At 38.0% G+C, this 25,599-nt stretch overlaps 1 protein-coding gene across 1 annotated transcript; it reads right to left on the minus strand.

The window, feature by feature from the left end:
- Positions 1-4,974: 4,974 nt before the first annotated feature.
- Positions 4,975-25,029, minus strand: LKAAEAR1 (LKAAEAR motif containing 1). The gene is made up of 5 exons (XM_074288928.1): positions 24,935-25,029; positions 8,895-8,960; positions 6,737-7,290; positions 6,183-6,305; positions 4,975-5,114 (listed from the first exon to the last, which is right to left on the minus strand). Exons 3-5 carry the CDS (start codon positions 7,277-7,279, stop codon positions 5,058-5,060), a joined length of 723 nt encoding a protein of 240 aa, XP_074145029.1. The 5' UTR covers positions 7,280-7,290; positions 8,895-8,960; positions 24,935-25,029; the 3' UTR covers positions 4,975-5,057.
- Between the last annotated feature and the right edge of the window lie 570 nt (positions 25,030-25,599).

Here is a 25,599-nt window from a genome sequence, read left to right on the forward strand (position 1 = left end):
AGATGCCTCTACTAAGGTGCTTTTGGGAGAGGAGAAGGCCTAATCCCAATGATGTCCAAGTCAGTAATTCCTTACATCACTTCAGGATGGGGCCTGCTTATCCACATCCTCTTCTCCCCTCAGTGGGACTTAATATTTGCCAGATAGTCTGAAACTCAGAAAGTGGGACTTTAAAGAGTGAACCCAACTTCTTTATTTTACAGATAGAGAAATTGAGGCTTGTAGAGGTGAAATTACTTGCCCTAGATTACAGAAAAAGTAGATATAGAACTTTACTATAGAAAGTTCTAGATGCTAAGGGAAAAAGTGGGGGAGGAGAGCTTAGTGCAGCAGGAACGTTTTTTTCTTTTTTCTTGCTCTGCCTGCAGGAAAAGTGGTAGGGAAGGTTGGTCGTCGAACCTCTCTTTTTTTCTCATCCTTCTGGGAAAATCTTTTGAATTCAGATTGTGAATTATGAATTTCTGGACAGAAAAATAAGACAGTTCTCTTCCAAAACGGCTGGGAAAGGAATTGGTTATCTTTTCCAACAAAGGCTTTTAGAAACTGTTTTGACTCATTGAATTTATTTTCTTATTTCCTCAAGTCTAAGTCCCTTTCTCCTCTCCCTCTTCCCCAGTTCTCATCTAAACTCCCCAGTTTCTCTGCACATGGTGGGGATAAATGTTGAGCTGCATTAGTATGACACTGCGCAGAATATTAAATTACATTTAATGTCTACTTACAAGAGTCTGACTGCTAGGCCTGATATGCTGGGCACTGAGGATTTATAGAGGCAAACGCACAGTATTCTGACTTGGGACCCTAATATTTCAGTCTATCTGTCTGAACTCTACTGTGATCTCCAGATTCTCTCTGGTGGTAAGAGAGTTTGGTTCCAAGATTCTTTGATGAGGACAGGCTTACATCTAAGACGCCTTTGGAATGTGAGTACTATATGGTTCTAGGGAAAGAGGCCTTGGGTTCAAATCCTCTCTCTGTAGATTACTCTCCGGGTGACTGTATAAGTTATCAGTTTCCTTCTCTGGAAAATGAGGAGGGGGTTGGACTAGCTGGCGTCTCTGGTCACTTGTTTAGACAGAGAAGGCTTGTCAAAGCATTAAAGATATGAAATAGACCTTTAATTTTATTGGCATAGAGAACTTTTCAAGTGAGAAAATTCTCTCCACCAAAGCAGGTAGACAATTCCTCTGTATTAAACTTAAAAGTCTCAAGAGTTTTCTGGGACACTAACAAGTTGACTTGCCCACTGTCTGGCAGCCAATATATGTCAGAAAGGGACTTGAAATTGGGAAGTGAAGCCAAGAAGACAGAATGAGAAAATATAATATTTTATATTATATTTATAATTATTTATATTATATAACTCAGCTTTCCTAACATTTCCCTTCAAACAACTTTAAATAATGCCTTTAAATCCAGGTCTTTCTGACTTGTGGCCACGTCTTTATGTACTATAATTTTAACTATTAAATAAGAACTTCATTCCCTAAGGCTCTCTCCTAGGTACATTTCTATTTGATCTCTTTTTATGCCAATTCCATTAGTTCTATGAAGTCGTATGCTTTTCGAACCACCTCTACTAGCTTTCAAATGTATCTCAAGTTTGCCATCAAATTCTGCCAGAATTGAGGTTCACCTTCAAATTTTCTTCTGCCTCATTTCAATGCCTTGAGATTAATTTATCAAAAAAAAAAAAAGAGAGATTAATTTATCCTAGAGTAAAATAGTTTATTTTCTATATACAGATGCTTGAACATATCCTGTGATCTAGTTGGCCTGATGAGAGTAATTGCAAAACAAAGGAAGGACAAGGGCTTTAAATCCAAGAATTAGTCTTTTGAGAAATCATCCTGATCTATACCTCAGTATCCATCCATCCTTTCCATTTGCATCAGCCTCTGGGGGAAAAAAAAAAAAGTTGATCTTACCAAGTCAACCCCTTCACTCACACTTTCAAATTCCCATTCTATTTTCAGACTCTTAGCCTCTAGTTTCTTGTTTCTTAGCAATATGCCTAGGTTTCCCTCTCTATACAAAAAACAAACACCACCAAAAAAACCCCTCTACCTGTCATCTCCTTAAAGGGGGCCTCAACATACCCTTAATCATCTAAGAATAACCAAAATCTAAGTGGTTAATCTGTCGGCCATTTCTCAGGAATTATACTTGAATTCCTTGAATTTTTTGATACCACTGACTGCAGATTTTCTATCTTAACTTGGCTTCTGAGACATTGTTCTCTCCTAGAATCCTGTCTAGTTGTTCATTCTTTACTCCTTGGTCTACCCTCTCCTCTCCCCAAATCTTATCCAGTAAGTGTGGATACCATCCTCTAGCCCTCCTGTCTCAGGCTTCTTTCAGTTCTCATTTGGTGATTTCATTAATTCTTATGGGTTCCATTTATTAGACTTCCAAATCTACTTATCTAGTCAATCTCTTAAACTTGAATTCCCTATCACCAAATGGTTGCTAGACATTTCTACCTGGGTATACCAGCAGCATCTCCAATTCAGCATGTCAAAAATGGAACTCATTCTCTTCCAAACCTATCCCTCCTCCACATTTCCCTTTTCATTGGAAGGATACAATCATCCTTTTAGGCATGCAGCTTCCCAATCTTGGATTTCTTGATTCTTTGCTTTTTTTTATGCTCCTATCCAATGCACATCTACAACTTTTCATTTTTTAAAAACTTTACTTTTTTCTCTACTCCCACACTTTACCATGATCCAGGCCTGAACAATATTTTTTTTTAGGCTATTGTAATACATTACTAATTGTTCTCTCTTGCTTTTATTCTTTCTTATAACTAACCAATCTCCTGACCACACTATTGTTTTCAAAGTTTATATCAGGCTATGTCAGTGCCCTACTCAAAATTTATGTTTAGTGGTTTCCTTCTTCTAGAATAAAATACAAAATCCTGACCTTGAAAGTTAAAAGTTTTCAAAAGTTTTTCCAGTTTTACTTCAGAAATTTCTCCTTCCACAGAGTCTCCATTCTACTAAAACTAGCCTGCCTCCAAATCTTTACATTCTCTCCCTCCCTTGCCCAAATTGCAGTTCAGGTGTCATCTATTTAATATAGGCCTTTCACAATCTTTCTTTTACTTTTTAATATTACTTTATCTATATTTATACTTACTAATCTATGTAAATATTATACAAAGCCTGGGAGTATAAAAAAGTCCTTTTGTTCTTGTATTCATAGCCTAGCATAGTACCTTGTTATAGTAGGCACTTAATGCTTGCTGACCTAGACTTGGGGACAGAATCTCTTTATAGTAAATCTCTGGAGTTGTTTCATACCAAATTCTTTGAATTAGGTTAACTTGGTTTTCCCTCTTACTTGAAGCTCCTTGAAGACAGAATTGTACCTCCCCCTCACCACCTAGGTTTTCTTGAATTCAGAGATTTTCTATTCTCCCCCCTTCCATTTCCTCTCTTCCTCCTAGATATAAAAATAATCTCTCTCCTTTCTAAACTGAAGAGGCCTTCCAATACTCTTGTTTCTCAGTTTGGAAAAAAACTGTGGATTTGGATGGAGGCCAAAGGTAGCAGAGGCCTCAGAGAGTGAAGGAGTTGAATAAAAAATAACAAAAAGATAACCAAGACACACAAAGAAGAGAATTTGTTGTTGTTAGCATTTAGTGACTCAATTAATAGAGTGCTGGGCTTGGAATCGGGAAGACCCAAATTCAAGTCTGGCTTCAGTTTTGCATTATTATGTGTGAATCTCTGAATTTACTGAAGAAAATGACAAACCACTCCAGCATCCATGCTAGAAAATGCTACTAAGAGTTTAACTCACAAAGAGTTAGATGTAACTCAACAATAACAACAAAAAAAAACAAGACATACAGAGAATGAAGGAAATCATACTTATTGAATCTTTAAGTTGGGACCTCAAAAGCCAACTAATCCAGGTGGTACCTGAGCAAGGATCACTTCACAAATGTTTCTTTATCCTCTATTTGAAAACTTCCAGTGTTAGGGAATATGCTTTCTCCTTTGGCACCACTTCAACATTTGGACAGCTCTAATTGTTGGGCAGGGATCTGCCTCTGAAATTTCTACCTATTATTCTTAGTTCTGTTCTCTAAGGTTGGCTTAGCAAGTCTTTGACATGACAGATCTTCAAATATTTGAAAAGTTATATTCTCCCCAAGTTTTCACTTTTTCTATAGGTGTTTCAACTAATCCTTATGTAGTTTCATATTCATTTATATATACTCTTAACTTATCAATGCCTTTCCTAAAATGTGGTGCTCAGCACATAATGCCCCAGATGTAGATGATGATCAGACTACTCTGCTATCAATTTGCTCCAAGATCAGAGTCGCCTTTTTGGCTGCCATATCATTTTCTTGACTCATATTGAGTTGTATTCACTCCTTTGCACTTGAACTGTTGTCTAGAAAAGTTTCCCCTACTCCTGAATTTGTGTATTTGACTTTTTTCACCCAACCTGTTGCTTATCTCCCTCAACTTCAGCTCATCTACAAAGCTTGTTTTAATCAGCCTTCTATAGCATTATTCAAGTTACTGATAATAATATTGAATAGTACAAGACTCAGGACTGATCTGTAGAGTATTTCTCTTGAGACTTTCCATCAGATGAACTAACCTTTGGGCCCAGTCATTTGATTAGTTCCAAATTTAGTTTGGGACAGTCATTTAGCCCTTATTTCTCCTCCTTATCCACAAGTGTAAGAGACTTTGTCAGATATTCTGTTGAAATGCATGTATTTTTTTTTCTATAAGCATTCTTAATCTAGATTTCAGTAAAGTGTTGCCTGATGCCTGTATCCATTATGCCTATTTGTGATGTTGCTTGGACCAAGGAGGCTTGTTTGTGCGATGCTAAACCAGAATATGGGCATGGGTACCCAATTTATGGTTATCAATTTGGATTTTAGGCATGCCATCAAGGATACTATGATAGAAGATAAAAAAAAAAGAGTCACAGAGGAAAGAACTTTGTTTTTTTTTTACTTTTTCTTTTTCATCCAGACCTTGAAATGGTAGGAAAAATGATCCCTAGCTGGTTCCTCCAAATCATCTGAACTTGGCATTGCTGTTCTTTTCTTCCAGGATGGCCTCTACTCGATGCCTCTAGGATGGTGGAGAAGAGAAGTTGAAGACAGAAAAGAAATTAAATGGGGATGGGGAAAATAATGATTAAAGAATAGGAATGATTAAAGTCCGACAACTGTATATAAGGAAGGTAGGTGTGACTGAGAAGGGACAGAAATAATTGAAGAGGGGAAAAGTGACTGAGGGAATCAGGAATGATTGTAGTGACAAAAAATGACTTTGGAAGGCAGGCATAGCTCAAGCTAACAGGAATGAATAAGGAATTACAGTAGTTATTGAAGAGACAAGAGTGACAAAGGTGATTTGGAGTTTTAGGAGCATAAAAGAGAAAGAACATGGATATATAAGGTGAGATTGGAGAATCTGAGAGTTAAGGAGTAACTAGCAGGGACTGGTCAACAAGGTACCATATTGATATGATTGAGATGACAGTAATAATTCTGGGGGAGAGAAGCAGAAGTAGGAGGATCTCTTTGAAAGACAAGAGTAATTGAGGTAACAGGAATGGCTTAGGAAAGATAAGAGTTAATTAAGGGGACAGAAGGACTAAGGAGGAATTGGGCTAACCGGGAGAAAACCAGAGAGCCTGAAGGGACAAAAGTGACTGTGGGAATGCCCCTGCCCAAATCAGTATGTTATGGATTTGTGGAAATCTTGGGGTTTAGGAGAAAACTTGGAAGGATAATTTGCCCCAGGGAATCCTAAATTAAAGCAAAATATCTCTCTCTGATAGTTATGAATTCTAGCCCATCCCTCCATTCTGCTTGGCTTTATTGGGGTTGAGGTAGGAAGTCCTAGAGGATATTTCTGGGGGGTGGTTAAAGGTTGGTCCTTCTTTAAGTAAAAGGAAAACCAGATTTGAAACAATGAGATTAGGAATGGGATTGTGTTTGTTGGGTAGAGGTGGGGGAAGAAGGTTTTTTCTCCTCCCCCCACCCCCACAATTCACACATTATTTCTGCCAATTGTATAAATGGAGTTATTTCACATGTTCTACCTATTCCCCTCCCCCAAAACTTCTATTTCCTCTTTCACTGGGGTTCCACTTTTATTACCCCCTCCCAGCTTCCCTGGGGATTGGGACACCTCACGTCTGTCCAGACAGTCCGGGATCTTCGTGGGATTCAGATGAGGCGGCAGGAATAGTTCAAGGCGGATTGCTGCCCGGGCTGTTTTCTGCCTGCTAATTAGGTGCTTTATCTCTTCAGCCTGTGGACCCAATCCCCACCACCCAAGACAGTATTGCATCTGGTGCCCCATTCTCCTAGGGACACACGCCCTGTACGGGACATCCCTCGCCAAATTCTCCCAGGACTGGCAAGTTGAATTCTGTGCCTGTTGGTTCCAAGCCACCTTCTTCATCTCCCCTTCCAACCTTCCCCTATCCCCACCCTCTTCCCGCCGCCCCCACTCCCCTTCCCCAACCTCTCAAACTTGACGCTCTCCAGGAATGGTTGGTGTGAAGAATCAAGGATTCACAACTCCTGGAGTGGTTGGTAAATGGACAAAGCTTACCACATCCTTCTGTTCCTCCTCCTCCTCCTCCCCATTGTTGGTAACGTCTAAGAAGCCTCCCTTGAAGTAGATTTTTTTTTTTTTTTTTTTTTTTTTGTAGTTGGCGTCTAACCTGCATCCCTTACCCTCATCCGTGCATATCGAAGTCGAAGCGCTCGGACTCGGTTTCGAGCCTCAGAAGCTTTCAGCACCCCAATGAGGCGTTTCTGCTGTTCTGAGACTGGCTCCGCAAACAGATCCCACTGCTTGCTTTCTTGACAGCTGTGGATGGTTTCAATCGAATCACTGGCGCTAACCTTCGTGGGTTCTACAAAAAGCAAAAAGCGCTTTATCTCGGCTGGTGTTAAGGAAGTTATGTCCTTGGGCAGTAGGTCATCTGGGTACGTTTTCAAAACCGTGGCCTCCTTGGAGGCAGATAGCTTCCATAGCTTTCGGATCCTGGCGTCTTCTCTTGTTTGGGTTAGCATTGTTTTCGCTGCGGTCTTTGCTGCCATTATTTTATTCCATTCTTTGGGTAATTTCTTAGTTGCTGCTGCCTTTTTTTTCTCAGATTCATTTCCTGCCACTGCCTCCTTCGCTGCTGAAGCCAGTTTTTCTATTTCCTTCTTTATGGAAATTGTCCTCTTTTGTTTATTCCTCTTCTCTGACAACAACTGTGCTCCTGGCATCTTCCTGGTCCCTAAATCAAAGAAAAGAGTGTGACTTCAAGACTTCCATAGCTCTTAGCTTAAGAGTAAGTATTATGGAATTAATAAGGGCCAAGTCTCTGCCTTCAGGGAGCTCCTGATTTGAAGTCGAAGACTTTATTCTTCCTAAGAGGAACTTGCTGATCTTGTAGGTAGCAAAACTTGTTTTTCCTCCTCAGTCCACCCAGTGTCCTACCCCTAGCCTTCCTTCCAATTCTCACTTTCTCCTTTCTTCTTCCGACTTCATATTGACTATCCCTTCTCTCCTATCCCTACTCTTGCTAGAGGGAACCTTTCTTCTGACACTTAAGCAACTTCATATCCTAAAAGTGGGAGATAGGATGGAAGGAAATACACAAAAATCATAACTGTGAAAAAAATTAAAGCAAGTTTCTCTGACAAAGACTTCATTTCTTAAATATATGGAGAATGGAGTCAAAGTATAAGAATATGTTATTCCCCAATTGATAAATGGTTAAAGGATTTGTTTGAAAACAAGTAGTTTTCAAACAAAGAATCTATCTAGTCACATAAAAATACTCTAAATCATTATATTAATTAGAGAAGTACAAGTTAAAATAACTCTTAGGTACCTATCAGTTTGGCTAATATGACAAAAGGAAAATGATATGTGTAGATGGGACGTGGGAAAAGCATTGTTGGTGGAATTGTGAATTCATCCAACCATTCTGGAAAACAATTTGTAATGGTGTCTAAAGGGCTATAAAGCAATATCACCCTAGCTCTGTATCCCAAAGAAATCAAGAAAAAAGGAAAAGGACCTACATATATAAAAATATTTATAGCAGCTCTTTTAGTGATGGCAAAGAATTGGAAATTGAGAGGATGCTCTCAATTGGGGAATGATGAGCAAGTTGTGGCATATGATTATAATGGAATACTTTTGTGTTTTAAGAAATGATGAGCAAGAAACTTTCAGAAAAGCCTGGAAAAACTTATATGAACTGATGCAAAATGAAATGAGCAAAACCAGGAAAACATTATGCATAATAACAGCAATACTGTATGATGATCAACTGAATGACTTTGTTATTTTCAGCAATAAAATGATCCAAAACAATTTCAAGGGACCTAGGATGAAAACTGTTATCCACTTCCAAAGAAAGAACTGATGGAATCTAAATGCAAATTGAAGCATACTTTAAAAAAGCTTTATTTTTCTGTTTTCTTTTCTTTTTTTTTTTTTTTTTTTTTTTGGTCCATATTTTTTCACAACATGATTAATATGGAAATATGTTTTAAATGACTGCCCATGTATAACCTATATAAAATTGTTTATCTTCTTAACAAAGGGGCAAAGAAGGGAGCAAGGGAGAGAATTTGTAACTCAAATTTTTTTAAAAAAATGGATGTTAAAAATAATTTTTCATATAATTGAAAAATATTAAAATAGCTTAAACTATTTAAAAAGTAAAAAACAAAGTCATCAGCTTCATTTTTTCCTCCAAAGCCATCTGAGTCCAGTGTCAAAATATAGATCAGTGTGACTGGAGAAGTGTGAATGGGAGATCTTGGCTTTTTAAGTTATTAAAAGGTCATTTAGATAAAGTAGTAAGGTATAGAAAAGTAGACTGACCAAAAGGATGGGCCAGATGATTCCTAGGGCCTCTTCTAGCTTCATATCCTAAAGTCACATGATTCTCTAGAAGAAAAGTTATAGAGAATTGCACAAAAATGCCCTTGGGCAGGCCCAGAGACCTTTCCACATGCAATGACATCAGCTCAGTAAGACACAGTGGCTCTACTATGGCACAAAATGTCAAGAAAGGAAAGCCTTTTGCAGGTGCTAGACTTAACCCTCCCTTCCCTCTGCCCCCTAAAGTAAAAGTTGAGAATGACTTTTAAGGAGGTGATAGCTTCTATGTAGTGGAGATGGCAAAGTGCTGTGGGTACAGGGAATAAGGCCTTTCTCATTGGAAGTGGGAAATAGCTCTGGAATGTTCTATGTAGCGACTTTGTGAAGAACAGTTGGAGGATAATCATGCTGGCATTTCTGACAGGAAGATTTAGGGGATAGAAGATTGGGAAATGGAGATGTTAATGTTCAGATTGACCCATAGCAGGACAAGAGCAGGAAGCCTGAGGCCAGGCAGTTTGGTGTAGAGGAAAAAGTGTAGAATGGACATACACCAGACAGAGTCAGAGGAGTGAGTTTGATTCCTGGCTTTGTTATTTAATTGAGTTAGTAGTAATTTGTAAATTATTATTATTATTAATATATTATTATCTACTATTGAGCAAATCACTTAAATTCTCTTTGTCTCAACCCTGTCATATAGAGAATAAAGAGGTTTGATCATGAAGGGTTCTTAACATGGTAATCATGAAGTTATTTTTAAAAAACAGTATTCTGACATTTCAATATAATTAGTTTCCTTTGTAATCTAATGCATTTTATTTTCTGCATGCAAAAAACATTATTTTGAGGAAGGGTCTACAGCCTTTATCAGGCTGCCACAGGGATCCATGATACTAAAAAAAAAAAGGCTAAGAAACTCTGAGCTAGATTATCCCTAATATTCTTTTTTCTACCTTAAAATTCTGTGATCCATTTGGTGGAGTGGGAGGAGCAGGTAGTAGAAGGCTTACTGTATTGGGGGCTTGCGATTTTTTTTACTCACAGTATCTTCATTATAGACTTGTTTGGGGATTGGGAAGGGATTATGGCTTGGGTTAGAAGTTTGTCAACAGAATAAGATGTCGTAGGGTTTGTTCTAGAACTAGTGTTTTGTCCATCTGGCTACATAGATGATTTTGTTCTTTTTTTCCCACCATCCTAAGGTAGAAGTATCTGGTAGTGTAAAGTAGATACACTTTAGATTTTCTTGTCCTTGAACATAAATTCAGGGATTATATTTGTTTTTCCTTTGTGTATCAACCTTATAAAACACACTTTTTTTGTTAGAGGGAAAAAGGGCAGAAGAAAAGGGAATGCTGGTGGTATGGCATTTTTTGGTATGGTGGCAGGAGAAGGGGAAATGTTAATGAGGGATTGAATGTGGGCAGATCTCTGAGCCTAGGCAGGCTCAGGGACCAGGAATGAGGGCTTCAGGTCTTGGAGCATAGAGTTGGGTCAAGCGAGGGAATTGAAAGAGTATTTTGAACTCTAAAAGAAGCAGTCTTGGCCAAAAGCAAAACTTCTTTCAATCTCTTCTGAAGAGACAAGTCCCTGAAATGCTGCCTGGGGCTCTTAATCTAAGATAGTTTCTCAGATGTAGAGAAAGGAGTAGACAAGTAACAAGAATAATATCACATTATTTAATAATTTTATAAGAAATTCACATTTGGCAAGATTATAGCATGCAAGTTGGAAGGGATGACAAAAACCATTTTGTCCAAGGCATACCAAATAAAGATTCTCCAATTTAGTACATGTGACAAGTGGTCATTTAGCCTTTGCTTAAAGATTTCCATTGAGGAAGTAACCTAACTACCTTCCAAGATATCCCATTCCAATTTTAGATAGCCCTAATTGTTAATAAAAAAAAAAAAAAAAAAAAAATTGGTTCCTCCCCCCCGCCTCCCTCTGCAAATTCCATTACTCCTAATCCTATCATCTGGAACCAAACAGAAAAAGCTCAGTCTATTTTTTCCCATGACAGTTTTTCAAATACTTGTTGAGGCTCTCATGTACTCCCAATCTTCTCTTCTTCAGATTAAACCTTCCCAGTTCCTTAGTTTATTTTTATGATATGGATTTGAGGATTTTTCTGTATTTAAATAGTAAAAGGGATGTTGTCACAGGAGGAAAGATTTGTTTTGTTTGGTCCTAAAGGCAGACATAAGATCAATGGGTAGAAATTGCCAGGAAATAAATTTAATATTAATCTCAGGAAGAATTTCTTAACAATTAGAGCTGTTCAATGGTAAAAACAGGCTGCCAGGAGAAAAGGTGAGCTTGTCCTTAGAGATCTTGGAGCTGAAGTTGGATGATCATTTTTTAGGTATGTAGTAGTTGGGATTATTTCATGTCTGGTTTAAATTAGATGGTTACTGAAGTTCTTTCCAACTCTCAAATGTTGTGATACTCTTGATTCTTTAAAAAAAAATCTATAATTGGAGGTGGGAGTAGTTCCTTGGCACAGTGCTTGGAGCACTGGCATTATCATTTCATGGAACTGAGTTCAAATATGGCCTCAGACACTAGTTGTGTAACCTTGGGTAAATCACTTAATCCTAATTCCCACCCCCCCAAATTAAATAAAAAGAATTAAATTACTCAGAACTAAATACCATTCTCAAGAGTTTAATCTTAACCAGGGTACAATACTGTGGAATCACCACTTCCTTATTCTTGAAACCCAATGTATCTCTTAATAAAATGTAAGATCACTTGAATATATATGTATATATACATACGTATATATGAATTACATAGCCAACACTAGCATGTTATCCTTGGTGATCATGATTATATTCCTTCATGGCATCTGTAGTTGCACACTTCTCCTAGAATCTTGCTTTGAGGAAAATCACATCTTACCTGAGGATGCCTAAAATGTTATTATAGATAGTATGATACAGTAGGAAAAGCAATACAGTTAGAGCCAAGAAGAATAGCCCCAAAATCTGACTTTTGGTGCTATACTTACAAGGTATAAGACTTGACCTCCGAAACTCTATTGCTTTTAAATCTGCAAAATATTAGTAACACTTGTAATCCATACCTCCCAGGGTTGTTGCAAAGAAAGTGTTTTTTAAAAACTACAGTAGAAATATTAGTTATTGTTAAGAATATGTAACAGCCATTCTTTGGCAGAGGTTAAACTCATCAACCTTGATTTATATGCCATATCCATAGAGCTCCAAAACCAAGTTGTTGGAAAAACTTGAGGTTAGGGATCCCTTCTACCTCAGGCTCCATGAGGTTATCTAATAAAATCTTTTCATTTTATATACACATTACATACATTTACATACATATAAGAAAACAGTGCTTATGGAATTTGCTGTTATGCTGGTAGCAGAATCATTGGTGTTTTCTCAGTTTACCAGGTTCTTAAACTTCATATTATCTTTGACACTTTTCATTCATCCTCTTTGTCCAATCAGTTACAAAATCCTGGGGTAATCTTCTAATACATTGCTCTGATTATGCCTCTTTTACTCAGTAGCCTTTGTTGAGGATAATTAACAGTTACTTGGGCTTGAAACCAGAGTGTCATGCTTGATTCCTTGCTTTCTATCATTGAGGTCCCTAGACTACTAGCTCCTGCCTTCTTTCCTCCTATTAGGTCTGTTGCCAAGTCCTGGAAATTTTATCTTTGTACTATTTCTTGCATGTGTTCCCTTTTCTCCTCTGACACTGTCACAATCTTGGTGCAATCCCTCATCACCTCATGGCTATACTATTGCTATAACCTGCTGTTTAGTCTCCCTGCTTCAAGATACTCACTACTCCAATCAATTCTTTTACTCAGCTGTCAGAGTGATATTTATAAGGTACAGGTCTGACCATGATAGAATCCAAATCCCCATATAATAAACTTTAGGGGTTACCTTTCACCTTTGGACTCAAATATAAAATTCTCTATTTGGTTTTTAAAACTCTTTACAAGTTGCGCCTCATCCCTTTCCAGTCTTCTTACATTTTATAACCCCCACATATTTTTGATTAACACTGACATCTTGACTCCTTACTTACTTGAACTAGTCATCTCTATTGTCCTACCTTGATCATTTTCTTGGCTGTCCCCTGGAGTTGGAATGCTCTTTCCCTTTATCTTTGACTCCTGGCTTTCCTGACTTCCTTTAAGTCAAAGCTAAAATCTCATCTTCTATAAAGAAGTATTTCCTGATCCTCTTTAATTCTAATCCCTTGGCTTTTTTGCTTATTCCTCATTTATCTTGTACTTAGTTTGTACAGTCATAACTATGAGGCCCTAGTTATTTGGGTGTAGTTTTCCTTGTTAGAGTGTGAGCTGAGAAAGTATTTTGCCTTTTTTTGGGGGGGTATCCCCACTTCTTAGAATAGTGCTTAGTGCATGGTAGATGCTTAATAAATGATTAATGACTTGTTGACTGACTTTAATAGTTCTCCATTTTGGGATGAATAGATTATATTTAATAACCCTATTCCCACAAGTTTTCTTCCCCTCTTTCTTCCCTAGTTCTCAATTATCAGCCTTTCCCCCTAGTTTTTATTCTCTTTCTTTCTTTCATTTATTTGTCTACTTTTATCATCTATTTCTAGAGAAATCCCTTTCCTTTCTTCAAGGACCATCTCTATTGCTACCTTCTCCTTGAAGCCTTCCTGATCCTGTAGCTTCCTCATCACAATTCTCATGATACATTGTTTAAATCTTTCCTTTCTGCCTCATATTGTATGTGTGTGTGTGTATACACACACTCACACACACACACAAACACAAACACACACACACATATATATATATATACATATATACATATACTCATATATATTATTATTATTATAGTTATTTCTCTGTTTAGGATTCTAAACTCATTGAAGTCTGTGTCCAATCCAATGAACTATACACTAAGCTTTTATTTTCTGTTTTATATCTATCTTCTCATTTCCTAGCTAGTACATTGCTTTGAGTATAACCAGCACTTTTAAATATTTGTTGAATTGAATGAATGATCCTCAGATCGTAAAGCTGACTGAGGGAATTGAAACCTAAGACAAATGGGGAAAGGGTAACAGAACACCTAGTTTCCTTCTATGAGTCAAGCCATAAGACCTGAATAAACTTATCTCATTTTTAATGCATGGCATTGAAAAATTTGATAGATGTGTTTGCTAAGTTGCTCTGAAAAACTGTGAAATGAGTATAGGAGAGATGTCAGAGGGTTGCAGATGAATTAAAAACTATCCTTATTTTCAAAAAAAGAAAAAGTGGAGATTTCAAACTTCATGCTATATACCTTGATTTTGCTTTGGGGCAAAATGCTTTTACTAAAGAGATAGTTTAGGAAAATAAAGAAAGGGGATAGATAATCACTAAAAATCAGTACTGGTTCTCAAGAAAAATAAGTCACACTAGACTAGCAGATAAGAGGAACGACATAGACATAATATGCAAGGTATACCAGTGTAGTAAGGTATATATGTTAATATACATATTTATATCCATGGTATACATAAGCTTATTTATATATCTAATAGTATATAGAGCTCACATAAATAATATAAGTAAATATATAGTATGTACAACTTGGATAGACTATCATACATAAAGATGAATAATATTCATATTAAAGCTGTCAGCTCTAATAGATTGAAACTGCATCATGACTTTTGATAGACCCATTTTTGGCTTTTATCAAAACATTTCAAATTTTTCTCAACTGCCTCTTACCAATGATGGAGGATATATAGATTGACAAGATTATTCAGAATTGATTTGATTATATTACTCTCCTTTTTAAGAACCTTTAATATTCTTCCTAACATGTCTGTAGTCTGCTTTTTAAGGGTTATTTTTACATTATTCTCCTTTTGTACACTCTTTTTTTCAACCAAACTGGTCTACTTTTCCATCTTCTACTTCCAACTCTATGCCTTTGCAAAACTTATCCCCAAGACTATAATTAATTCCTTCCTTATTATTGTCTCAAGCCTTGAGTGTCAGAGGCTCAGGGAACAACTTCCAATGTTACCTTTTCTGATTTCTCTAGTTGTTGGAATATTCTTCTTCCTCTGATAATCCCATATATATCGGTCTATTTGCATATTATTTCTTCTTAGTAGACAATAAGCCTCAATTATTGAGGTCAGGAGTAAGATTTTTTTTTAAATGAACACTGCATTGCCTTTACTGGTTAGATAGAACACTGAGTCTTGAGTCAGAAAGACCTAAGCTCAAATCCAGTCTCAGATACTTGTTCTCTATGTAACCTTGGACAAGTCATTTAGCCCTGTTTACCTTATTATTATTTATTATTTTTATCTGTAAAATAAGTTGGGGAAGGAAATAGTAAATCACTCTACTATCTTTGCTAAGAAAATCTCAAATGGGGTCATGAAGAGTTGAATATTACTGAAATAACTGGACACCCCAAAACAATACTATCTCTAGTGACAAACAGTGTCTCATTTGTAATAAAGTATTTAATCAATGCTTGCTAGATTGGATTGGAAGCAGTCCCAGACAATGGTGACTAATATAGATAGATGAGAGAGATGTCTCAGTGAAGTGCCATAGGACTCTGTTCTCAACCTTATCCTACACATGATATTTTCCAATGACTTAGATGAAGGCATAAATGGCATGCCAATCAACTTTGTAGAGAAATAACTAATGTCTCGGATGACACAATATAAATGAAAACTATCTCAATCATCTATACTGATGAACTGAATATCTAGTAAGATGAAATGTAATAATGATTACACTTGTTTTTAAGAATTGTATGAGAGCAAGAAGGGGGAGGAATTACTAGACAAAATGTCATGTAAAAAAAAACCTGGCCAATTCATTTTGAATATGTCAATGTTGGGATGTGGTAGCCAAAAGAGCTGTTGTAATCTTAGGTTGTATTGGAAGAAACCAGGGAGGTGAAAGTTCTATCGTGTTTGGTCCTGGCAACAATAAAAAAAACACCATCACTATCACCACAGCTAGCATCTGCATAGTCCTCTAAGATTTGCAAAGTGCTTTGTCTCATTTGATCTTCATAAAAGTCCAGTGAGGGAGGTGCTATTATAATTTCCATTTTACAGATGAGAAAACTGATGCCTAAATGAGGCTATTTAACTTGTCCAGGATCATGTATTAAGTGTCAGGATTTGAACTCAAATCTGAATTCAAATAGTATAGTAACCCCAAGACTGCTATTCTACTTACTGCATTACATTGTAGCTGCCAGATCCCTGTCAGTTTGGGATACTGTGTTTCATTCTGGATGCCATATTTTAGGAAGAATATTGATGAATTAGAGGACATTTTAGAGCATGGAGACTGGGGTAGTGAGAGACATGGAACAGATGCTAAAAAGGAATCATATCGGGTCTAGGACTCATGTGGGAGCTTTCTGAGAATCACTTGCAATACTGATTATTTTTAACCTGGAGAAAAAAGATGTAGGGAGCTATGGCATTTATCTTCAAGTGTTTGAAAGAGGTATTAGACTTCTTTTACTTGACCCAGGAGGAGAAATCTAGCAGCAGTTTATGAAAATTATAGCGGTTAGATTTGGCTTGATATACAGAAAAACTTCCTAATAATCTAAGTGGCTCTAAAGTGGAATGAAGCACCCTCAGGAGGGGCTTCTTTCCCACTCTTAGTTTTTCAGTCAAGGGCTGCTTGGGCATACTTGTTAGTTACAAGGTAGAAAAATTCTCCAAGTTCAGTTTGGACTCTGAGGTTTCCTTCCAGCTCTGAAAGTCCGTGATTCCTATTCCTTATTTAAATTCCACTTACAATGCTATGTTGTTTGTGAGGAATACAGGCTCCTTCAGCAAACAGCAGAGTAGCTGAAGCAATGTAGCAGACCTAGCTGGGAATGTTACTCTGTGTAAATGTCAGGTTACTATGAGTCAGATGCTTCCTTGGGAAAAGTGGATGGATAAGGACTATTTCTTTAAGAGTAAAATGGGAGATTACTTCCCCTGATTACAGAGAACTCAGCGTCAGGATTCCTATGCCTCTGCAGTCTTCCCCATATTTTCCTGTGTTAACAGGAAATGGAGGAAAGGTCTAAGAGAGAAGAGCAGAAAACCTCGGGGAACTAACTGGGGCAGAAAGCCATCAGGCAAACTCAGCACTTTTCATAAAGAAAAATATACAAGTGAGGGAGCTCCTTCTACCAATGCAAGGCAAGGCTTTCTTTTTGATCTATATCCTTGGAGAATTAGCTGGGCCACTGAGAGGATCGGTGATTCTTCTCAGGACTGTATAGGCTGAGTGTCAGAGGTTGGATTTGAATCCAGTTTTCCTGGTTTTGAGGCTGACTAATGATAGTAAAATAGTGAAATGCATTCTTTGGGTGATGACCTTTAATAGAGCCACACTTTTAAATATGTGTGTATATTATTTATCACAGTTGTGAAACAATATGGGAATCCTTTTGTAATTAAAGAGGTAATTAAAAATAAAGATATTTTGTGTTACACAGCTCTTAGACTATAATGACAATGACTGGCACTGTAATTTCACTTATACATGCAGCTCAGCACCTTCTCTGAAACTTAGAAACAGGAGGGTTTTACAGAATGCTGGGAAATTAAGGAATGACCAGGATCACACAGGTAACATCACGTCAGAGGGAGGATTTGAATACTTGAGGTTCCAAAACTGGCTCTTTATCCACCTTGCCAGGATGGCGTTCCAAAGATAGACTATATTCATTTGACTATTCACACTTGTAATTTGTCATCTTTGGCCAACTACCAATGAAATGCTACATTCTTGGAGGAAACAAAAGCACAGTTACTGATGTTCTAGCTAGAAATGAAATCTGAAGAGAAGTTGTTGAAGTTAAATAGAGACAAAAGATTGGTTCCATCCTGTGCCAAAAGGCAATAACAAACATCTTTTCATGGAATACATGATCATTTCACTGCATTGTTCACAATGAGTGTCAGTCAGCAAACAGACTACTCCAAAATCTTAGCTAAGTTTTACACATCCCAATACCAGCTGTAGAGGATGAAGATATGGGCATATTTCATGGACTTTGACAAATTCCTCTAAAGAAAATCAACATTTACACTAAGGTGAGGGTAGTGAAAATTATATTAGAAAATATATTTTAGTATTAAAAAAGATATTAAAACATCATATAAAATTCAGAAGTTGGTACATTATAAACAGTTTCTTCAAAAAGAATTTGAAAGTGAAGACTGGAACAACGTCACAAAAAGTGAAATTGAACTACATGTTCACAATAAGGAATGACTCAGGAGTAATTTTAGAGTCAGCTCTCTGGGTAGTCAGACCATAAGCTTATTGGAGCAAAGGTCAAAAATCAATATCAAATTAGAAGAAAGGATGAAAATGAGAAGATACTTCCGTTAATCATAGCAACTCTAATTGGACTGGTTAAACAAGCTATTGATTGCAAAAAGGGAAATCAATGAAAAAGACAATAGTTTATCAGATAGAAAAAATTTTTATACTTAGAAAAAATTAAACTGATGCAAAACAGTGGCCAAAATGAGGAGGTAGAATGAGCTCAGAAATCACCTTTGCTTTGTATGTGGAGAGACAGTCAGCCAAGGATAGCATGAGTTTAGAGTAATGGTCATTTTCAAAATATTGTGGGGGAGGATGGGGAAAGATTTATGAGTCGTCTTATCCTATAAAACAGTGAAAAACAGAAGAGGGTAAATGAGTCCACAGAAAGAGCTTGGTTGGTTGCTCTAAAAAGAATCCTCTCTAATGCTGAGCTCCCAGATCCTAACCCTGATATACTTGTCCCTCACATATGACATCTCATCTTCCATCTCTCTGCCTTCACATACCCTGTCTTGTATGACTTTACTTCTTCATTTTGTCTCTTAGTGTCTTTGGCTTTCAACAATCACCTCAAGTCCTGCCTTCTATAGGAAGCCTTTCCCTGTCCCCCCCAGCTGCTGGTGCCTTCCTGAGCTTATAATCCACAAATTTTGTACATTTTTTGTATGTACCTAATTATTTACAGATTGTCTCACTCTTTAGAAGTAGAGCTTTTTGAGGATAGGGATTGTTTTTGCCTTTGCATCTTCACCACTTAGCATAGTACCTGGCACCTGACAAACATTTAATAAATGCTTGTTGACTGATATTTGTTCCAGTATAGCCATAAGTAATCGAAACTAGAAAGAGGGCAACAAATATATGTGAAATAAAACAACTCTGCTAGCACTTACATGGTAATTTATTCTCATTAGCAAGGACAAGGGAACTATCATTTTTGGATTCTCCATTTCTCAGTATCTGATGTAAAGAAGTTCACAATAACATAGAGAGACCAGATGATGGACTTGACCAAAAATCTTCCTGCTGCAGATAATGAAATTTAGAAGACATTCAGAATTCTTTGGATCACAGATTTAGGGTTGGAAGGGACCTTAAAGATCATTTTGTCCAACCTCCTCATTTTTTTAGTTTGGAGAATGAGACTCAGATAGGTTAAATGACTTGTCTAGGTAGTAGAAATGGTATTGACTTACAAGTTTTTTCAAAGAAGAACAAGATTCTGTAAGATGGAAAATATCACAAATGATATTCTGACCAAAAAAGATTGAAAAGGAGATTTCAGCACTAAACATCTTGCTGTCTATAAATCCTTATGAGAATGTCATATGCATATGTTAAAGACATATACTTGATCAAAACATAAAATAGTCAGGTTTCTGTAATTTTCTATGGGAAACCATATACTAAATTATAGAAATAAATGACTATTTAAAAAATATAAAGTTCAGTTGTGTTTATTTGTTAACTACTGCCTCAAATTCATCCTTAAACAAGATGCCTTAGTTTCCTATGCTAAAGTTATATATAAAATTTTTTACACACATATAATATTCAATGACTTGTGTTTCTATGATTATCTTTGTTCAGTGATCCTTTGATTATCAATATCAAGCAAGGCCCCCCCAAAAAGAGCTGTGTTAACTAAAGATGCAACACTTATGAGAGAATATCCTATGCTAAGTCCAAATGGAAGAGGAATTGTCTATGGGGCTATCTAGATACCTGGTTTTTTTTTTTTTGTTTTTGTTTTTGTTTTTTTTTTATTACATTGCAAGTACGAAGTGAGTCATGTAACTTTCCCTCTTTTGAAATTCACAGACTCTTAAAAAAAGATCAGCCTAGTCATCCATAGAGGAAACAAAGTGGATGAAAAACATCTTTCTCCAAGGTTATCACATGAAGTTAGAGGAAACCTCTTTTATTTAGTTTATAAGGAAAATACCTTGCAAAAGCACTGCAAATGGGACCAGAACTAGTGAGGGGGAGAAGAGCAAGTTGGATTAAATTTGGTGTGGCATTTTTAATCATCTTGAGCTAGTCCTTGACAGAAAAGGCTACCATTTTGACATCAATGCCTTTTTCCCAGTGCTACTATGACTTGAAAAGATTCAGACACATTCTAGCTGTGTGACCCTGGGCAGGTAAGTTAATTTTTGTTTGCCTCATTGGGGATAATAGGGATAATAATAGTACCCTCCTCCCAAGGTTGTTGTGATTATCAAATGAAATAATGTGTGTAAAGCACTTACTACAGTGCCTGGCATATAATGATCTCTATATAAATGCTAATTATTATGATTATGACTGTTAATTGTAGATGACCCAAAGGGCAAGGAAAATGTATATGGATTAGAGCATCTGCCTTTGAATTCGAACTCTGATACAACCTCTCTGGTTCTCAGTTTTTTAATCTGTAAAATTAGGGAATTGAACTCGATGATCTTTAATGTCATTACAACTCTAAATCTAAGTAGATTACACCAATGACAACTTAGGTGAGATATTGGGAGCAGACCAATGATTTTTACTGGTTTAGAACTTCCAGGTGAGGAAACTCCCTCTACTGATTAGAGATTTGCATTTTCTCTGTAATTTGTAGACTTACAGAGTTGATTACATGACTTGTCCATGGTCACACAGCCAGGATATGTGAGAGTAGGAATTAAAGCCATGTTTTACTCTGATGCTGACTCTACACATGCTTCACCATGTTGCCTCTCTCCTTGTATATGACAACTGGTATAAAATTAATAATCTAGCATGAGTTGATCAGAAAAAAGGAGGGCTGGTCTGAGAAATAAGAATAAGACTGTGGAATAGTATCCTCCAAATATTAAAAGAATCAGAACAAGGCTAACAGAGCTATTCTTTCTCCCTGTTTTCTCATCTGGCCACCATTGCTGTAACCACCCAAATAACAAAGGGCAGAGAGTGTAAAATTGGGGGGGCCCTAACTAGCCAGAAGGGGCAAGAATTCTCAGACTATGAGAAGATGAGAGAAGGAAATGCATTAAAAATGCATTAGTTATTACTCCCCTTCCGTGTAAGCTTGGATGATTTGGTACCTATTTTGGAGAAGCTAAGCCTCACAGTTAAACTTTTTTTTGGAGAGGGGAAGGGGGATAGAACTGTGTTTTATTATAATTCTGCACATTACATTTTTTTTTCATTTTAGTTAAACTCTTGATGTAACAGAATTGCCCCAAATCTTTGTTGATTATTGTCACAGGAGCCAGTCTTTAGAGCCCTGCCTATTTTTCATGGGGAGCAGAGAGTACTCTGGCTCTTCTGGGAGTAGTGTCATCTAGTGTCCATAATGCAGTCCTGCAATTTTTTCCTTTTTTTATTAGGCAGCAGAGGGTGGGGTTCATCACTGACAGGCTGAAAGGTGTTATACTTGATTGCATGGTGATTTGGAGAAAGATAATCTCTTGCTGGGAAACTGCCAACACTTTGAGACAGATTTCTGGGTAATGTCTGGCTCACTCATTTGAATATGGATTACTGCAATTGCAATATTAGAGAGTATAAGAAATCCTTGCTGGACTGCATGAAAGATTCATTTTAGGACCCTTTTGGGGGGGGACATAAGGGTAGAAGAAATCTTCTTGGAGATTTTTTCAGGAGGGCATAAGTAAAGAACTCTTAAGTTGTAGCTGCCTTACCTGAAGGAAGAAAAATACTGCACAAGGAAACATTCAGATAAGTAAGACTCTTTCCTCAAGCAGACAGATCCATCAGGCAAGTGGGAATCTCAGTCTGCTTCCTCTCTGGAGCTTCAGGTTGTAATCCTCTCTTCTCAGAGGAGGGGGAGGCCAGGATTTGAAGAGAGAAGCTTGACAGGTACCTGCTGTATCATGGAAGATTCCCCCCTCATCTCCTACCAAGTGGGCACAGATGCAAAGGGAAGGAAGTGCCTGCGATTCATGTGGGGGGTTAGAGGTGGGTATTGTGGAGGATGAGGAAGCAGCAGGGCTTCTGAGTCAGGAAAACTAGGTTTAAATCTGGCTCCTGCCAAGCAATGACTGTGTTGCCCTGGGCAATTCACTCAGCCTGTCTCAGTGCCTCACCACCCCCAAACTCCCAAGCAGTTCTGGGAGACTATAAAATTACCGAGCTTGATGGAGGAAGTTCTTCACCCGAAACTTCCTACACTGATGAAATCTTAGATCTGTTTAAAAAAGAGGAAGTAGCCTTGGGGTTGGTGGATGTTTATTGGTGGTTTGAAACACTGACTTGGGAGCTCTGAGTATAGCATTTGGAGGGAGTCAGTGATTGCTGTGTAGGAGCAGAGATTTTGTAAGTCTGTTGGATGGTGCTTGCAGAATTGGAAAAGGCTAGAGAATTAGGGGAGTGTGAATTTGTAGCTTGAACCAGGGCCCTGGGGACTTGGTATGAGTATAATTATGAGAAGCGTAGAGGGAAGGAACAAAAATTTATTAAGCACCAACTATATGCCAGGTACTTTGCTAAGTGCTTTATGGATACCTAATTTGACTCTCTTAGAAATTACTAAGAGGCAGATGCTATTATTATCACATTAGAGTGTGAGTTCCCTGTCCAGTGTCACTTGAAAATGTCTGAGGTCCATCTGATCTCAGGTCTTCCTCTCCAGACCCAACATTCTATCAACTGTACCACCTAGTTAGAATTAGACTCCATGGGGATAGGGCTATCATCCAATTCCTAGAGCTCTTCTTACTTCTTCTTAATGTTTCTCCTTATTGTAAAGTCAATAGAGAGTTAGCAATGATGAAAGGTTCCAAGATCAGATTCTTTCCAGTACATTGTAGCCAAATTACGCATAAACTTCTGGGATTTTCTTGGCATTTGTTGAAAAAAAAAAAAGGTGTTTTGGGGTGAGAATAGTTTGTCCTTCATTCTCAGAGAGGACTATGACATCAGAGAAGTGATGCTGTGGCATGAGAGTGAATTAAATTTCAGTGAAGGCTGTGCAGTATCCCCAGCCCCACCTCTGGGGTGAGGGCAGAGAAACAGGGGGAGGAAGGATAAGGTCACTGGCCAGATATGGACACACTTGCTTCCAAAAAGAGTGTCGGAATTTCAGATCACCTTGTTCCTGTGGAAGGGAACTAGCAGTGCAGGGTGGATTGTTTTGTATCTGCTACTAAAAAAGATGATCTATATAATCAAGTCAGCTAGCATTTATTAATAATTATGTGATAGGAACTATGCTAATGGGGCAACTAGATGGTGCAGTGGTAGAGCACCCACCTTGGAGCCCGGAGGACCCAACTTCGAATCTGGCCTCAGACACTCAACACTAGCTGTGTGTTCCTGAGAAAGTCACTTACCCCCAGTTGCCTCAAAGGGAAAAAAAAAAAAGAAAAAGAAGAAAAAAGAAACTATGCTTAGTGCTGGGGATACAAAAAAATAGATAACTCTCAAGAAGGGTATACTAAGGGGAGGGGAGATATCATGCAAACAATTATGTATAAACATACATATATGGTATGCATACACGCACACACATATATATATTTATACCATATATATGTTCATTGTTGTTCAATCATTTCAGTTATCTTTGACTCTTTGTGATCCCATTTGGGATTTTCTTTGAAAGATACTAAAGGTTTGCCATATCCTTCTCTAGCTCATTTTTTAGATAAGGAGAATGAGGCAAACAGAGTGGAGTGACTTTCCCAGTCACACAGCTAGAAAGTGTGTGAGACCAGACAGGAACTCAGATCCCCCTGATTAAGGAGGATTGGGAAAGGCCTCCATAGAAGGTGGAACTTTGGGTGAGATTTGAAGAAGTCCAGAGGGAAGAGCTGAGGAGAGAGAGTTCCAGGCATGAAGGACAGCCCCCCCCCCAAAAAAAAAAAAGCGTGGAGTCAGGAGATTGAATGGAATAGCGAAAAAGCCATTGTCACTGAATTACGGAGTATTTGGGAAGGAGAAAGGCATAAAAGAAATCTAGTACATGGAAGGAACTGGCAGGGAGTAGATTTCCAAGGATGTCATTTTGGGGAGGATGCTGTGATAGTTCAGATGGAGATATAGGAAAGATGATGTTCTGGGGAGTACAGAGAGAAGATGGCATTAAAGTGAGGACCCCAATGCTAGGAAGGCTGGAGTAGTAGTGAAGACTGACCTTTCTAAAAGCTTACAAACTGCTCCACAATGACTCTGTGAGCTCAGTGCTATAATATCATTATTCCCATTTTACAAATTCTGAAAATGAGGCTTAGGAAGTTAGAGGGCTTGTCCAGCATCACACAGAAAATTGAAAACCCAGACCTTCCTGAATCAAACCCATTACGTTATGACTCTTTGTTGACTCTTACTAGAGGGGACAGAGAATAGAAAATAATGCAAAATTGCTAAAAGGACAGAGTGTGGATGGGGCTCAATGGAACAGGAATGTCACAATTGTCCTTGAGGTTGAGGAGCAGGGAGAGACCCCCTCAGCTTGTGACTTTGGGAACAGGGAGATGATTTGAGAAAGAGGTTTTAGGGAAAGTAATGGTTATTCCTCTGGATACTGGGTAAGAGAGAGAAACCTTTGTGCTGAGTCTGAGGTGACAAATCTGACTGGTTCTGTGGTTGGGCAGTGAAAGGGTGGCAGCCTTGAGAAAGGACCAAGAATCTTCCCTAATGTCTCCCAGAATCTACAAGGCATAAACTCCTTTCCTGGTGACCCCCAGACCAATCCCTTTGTCCCTACCTGCCCTTGTGTCTTTCTGTCTGGTCTGTAGGAAGCCTCTTCCTTCCTTGGTCAGAGGCTCAGGCTGTTGATAGTAGTGCTTGGTTGCCTGGCAACCCCAGCCTTAGCAACCCTCCCTTCCCCTTCCTTTTCCCCTTGCCTCTGAGCCCTTGCTTTCCCCAAGCCAACCTGCCAGTGGCTCCAGTTTGAGGAGGTGGTGGTGGAGGTGGTAGTGAGAATATCACGAAAATTACACTTTTTTTTTGTTTTCAGTACCTGGCTTGATTATAAGAGATTATTCGGTCATACATTTAGAGTTAAAAATAATCCTAGGAGAAAAATTCAGAGAGATCAAATGAATAGTAGTAGTCCATACTGGCAATGAGTGGCAGAAATGGAATTTGAATCCAGTCACTTGCGCTAAACCAGTGGTGTTTTCACCGTGCTAGGGTGAACCTGGACCCTCAGGTCTCAGATATTCCAGCACTTGAGTGCTCAGACATTCAGACATTTCCTGGGAGTTGCCCTTTCTGTTTCCCAAACTTTGTCCCCAATAGTTTATGGCTGGCTGAAAGGGGCTGGGTCAGCGCCAAGAAGTATAGATAGGGTTAGGCAGGGCTATCTGGGCAGAGTCTTCAGGGGTTTCCCCTCATCTCTAGCCAATCAAATAACTCCAATCCAACACA

This window comes from Sminthopsis crassicaudata, chromosome 2 (genome assembly GCF_048593235.1).
Source record: "Sminthopsis crassicaudata isolate SCR6 chromosome 2, ASM4859323v1, whole genome shotgun sequence".
Classification (NCBI taxonomy): domain Eukaryota; kingdom Metazoa; phylum Chordata; class Mammalia; order Dasyuromorphia; family Dasyuridae; genus Sminthopsis; species Sminthopsis crassicaudata.

What these genes read in the sequence shown, in the direction of transcription:
- LKAAEAR1 (XM_074288928.1), bottom strand. Translation starts at nt 7,279, where the DNA reads ATGCCAGGAGCACAGTTGTTGTCAGAGAAGAGGAATAAACAAAAGAGG. An exon ending in TTCGATATGCACGGATGAGG is followed by an intron (nt 6,306 to 6,736) that starts GTAAGGGATGCA and finishes TTGGGTCCACAG; the next exon opens with GCTGAAGAGATAAAGCACCT. An exon ending in ACTGTCTGGACAGACGTGAG is followed by an intron (nt 5,115 to 6,182) that starts GTGTCCCAATCC and finishes CCACCATCCTAG; the next exon opens with AGGCATCGAGTAGAGGCCAT.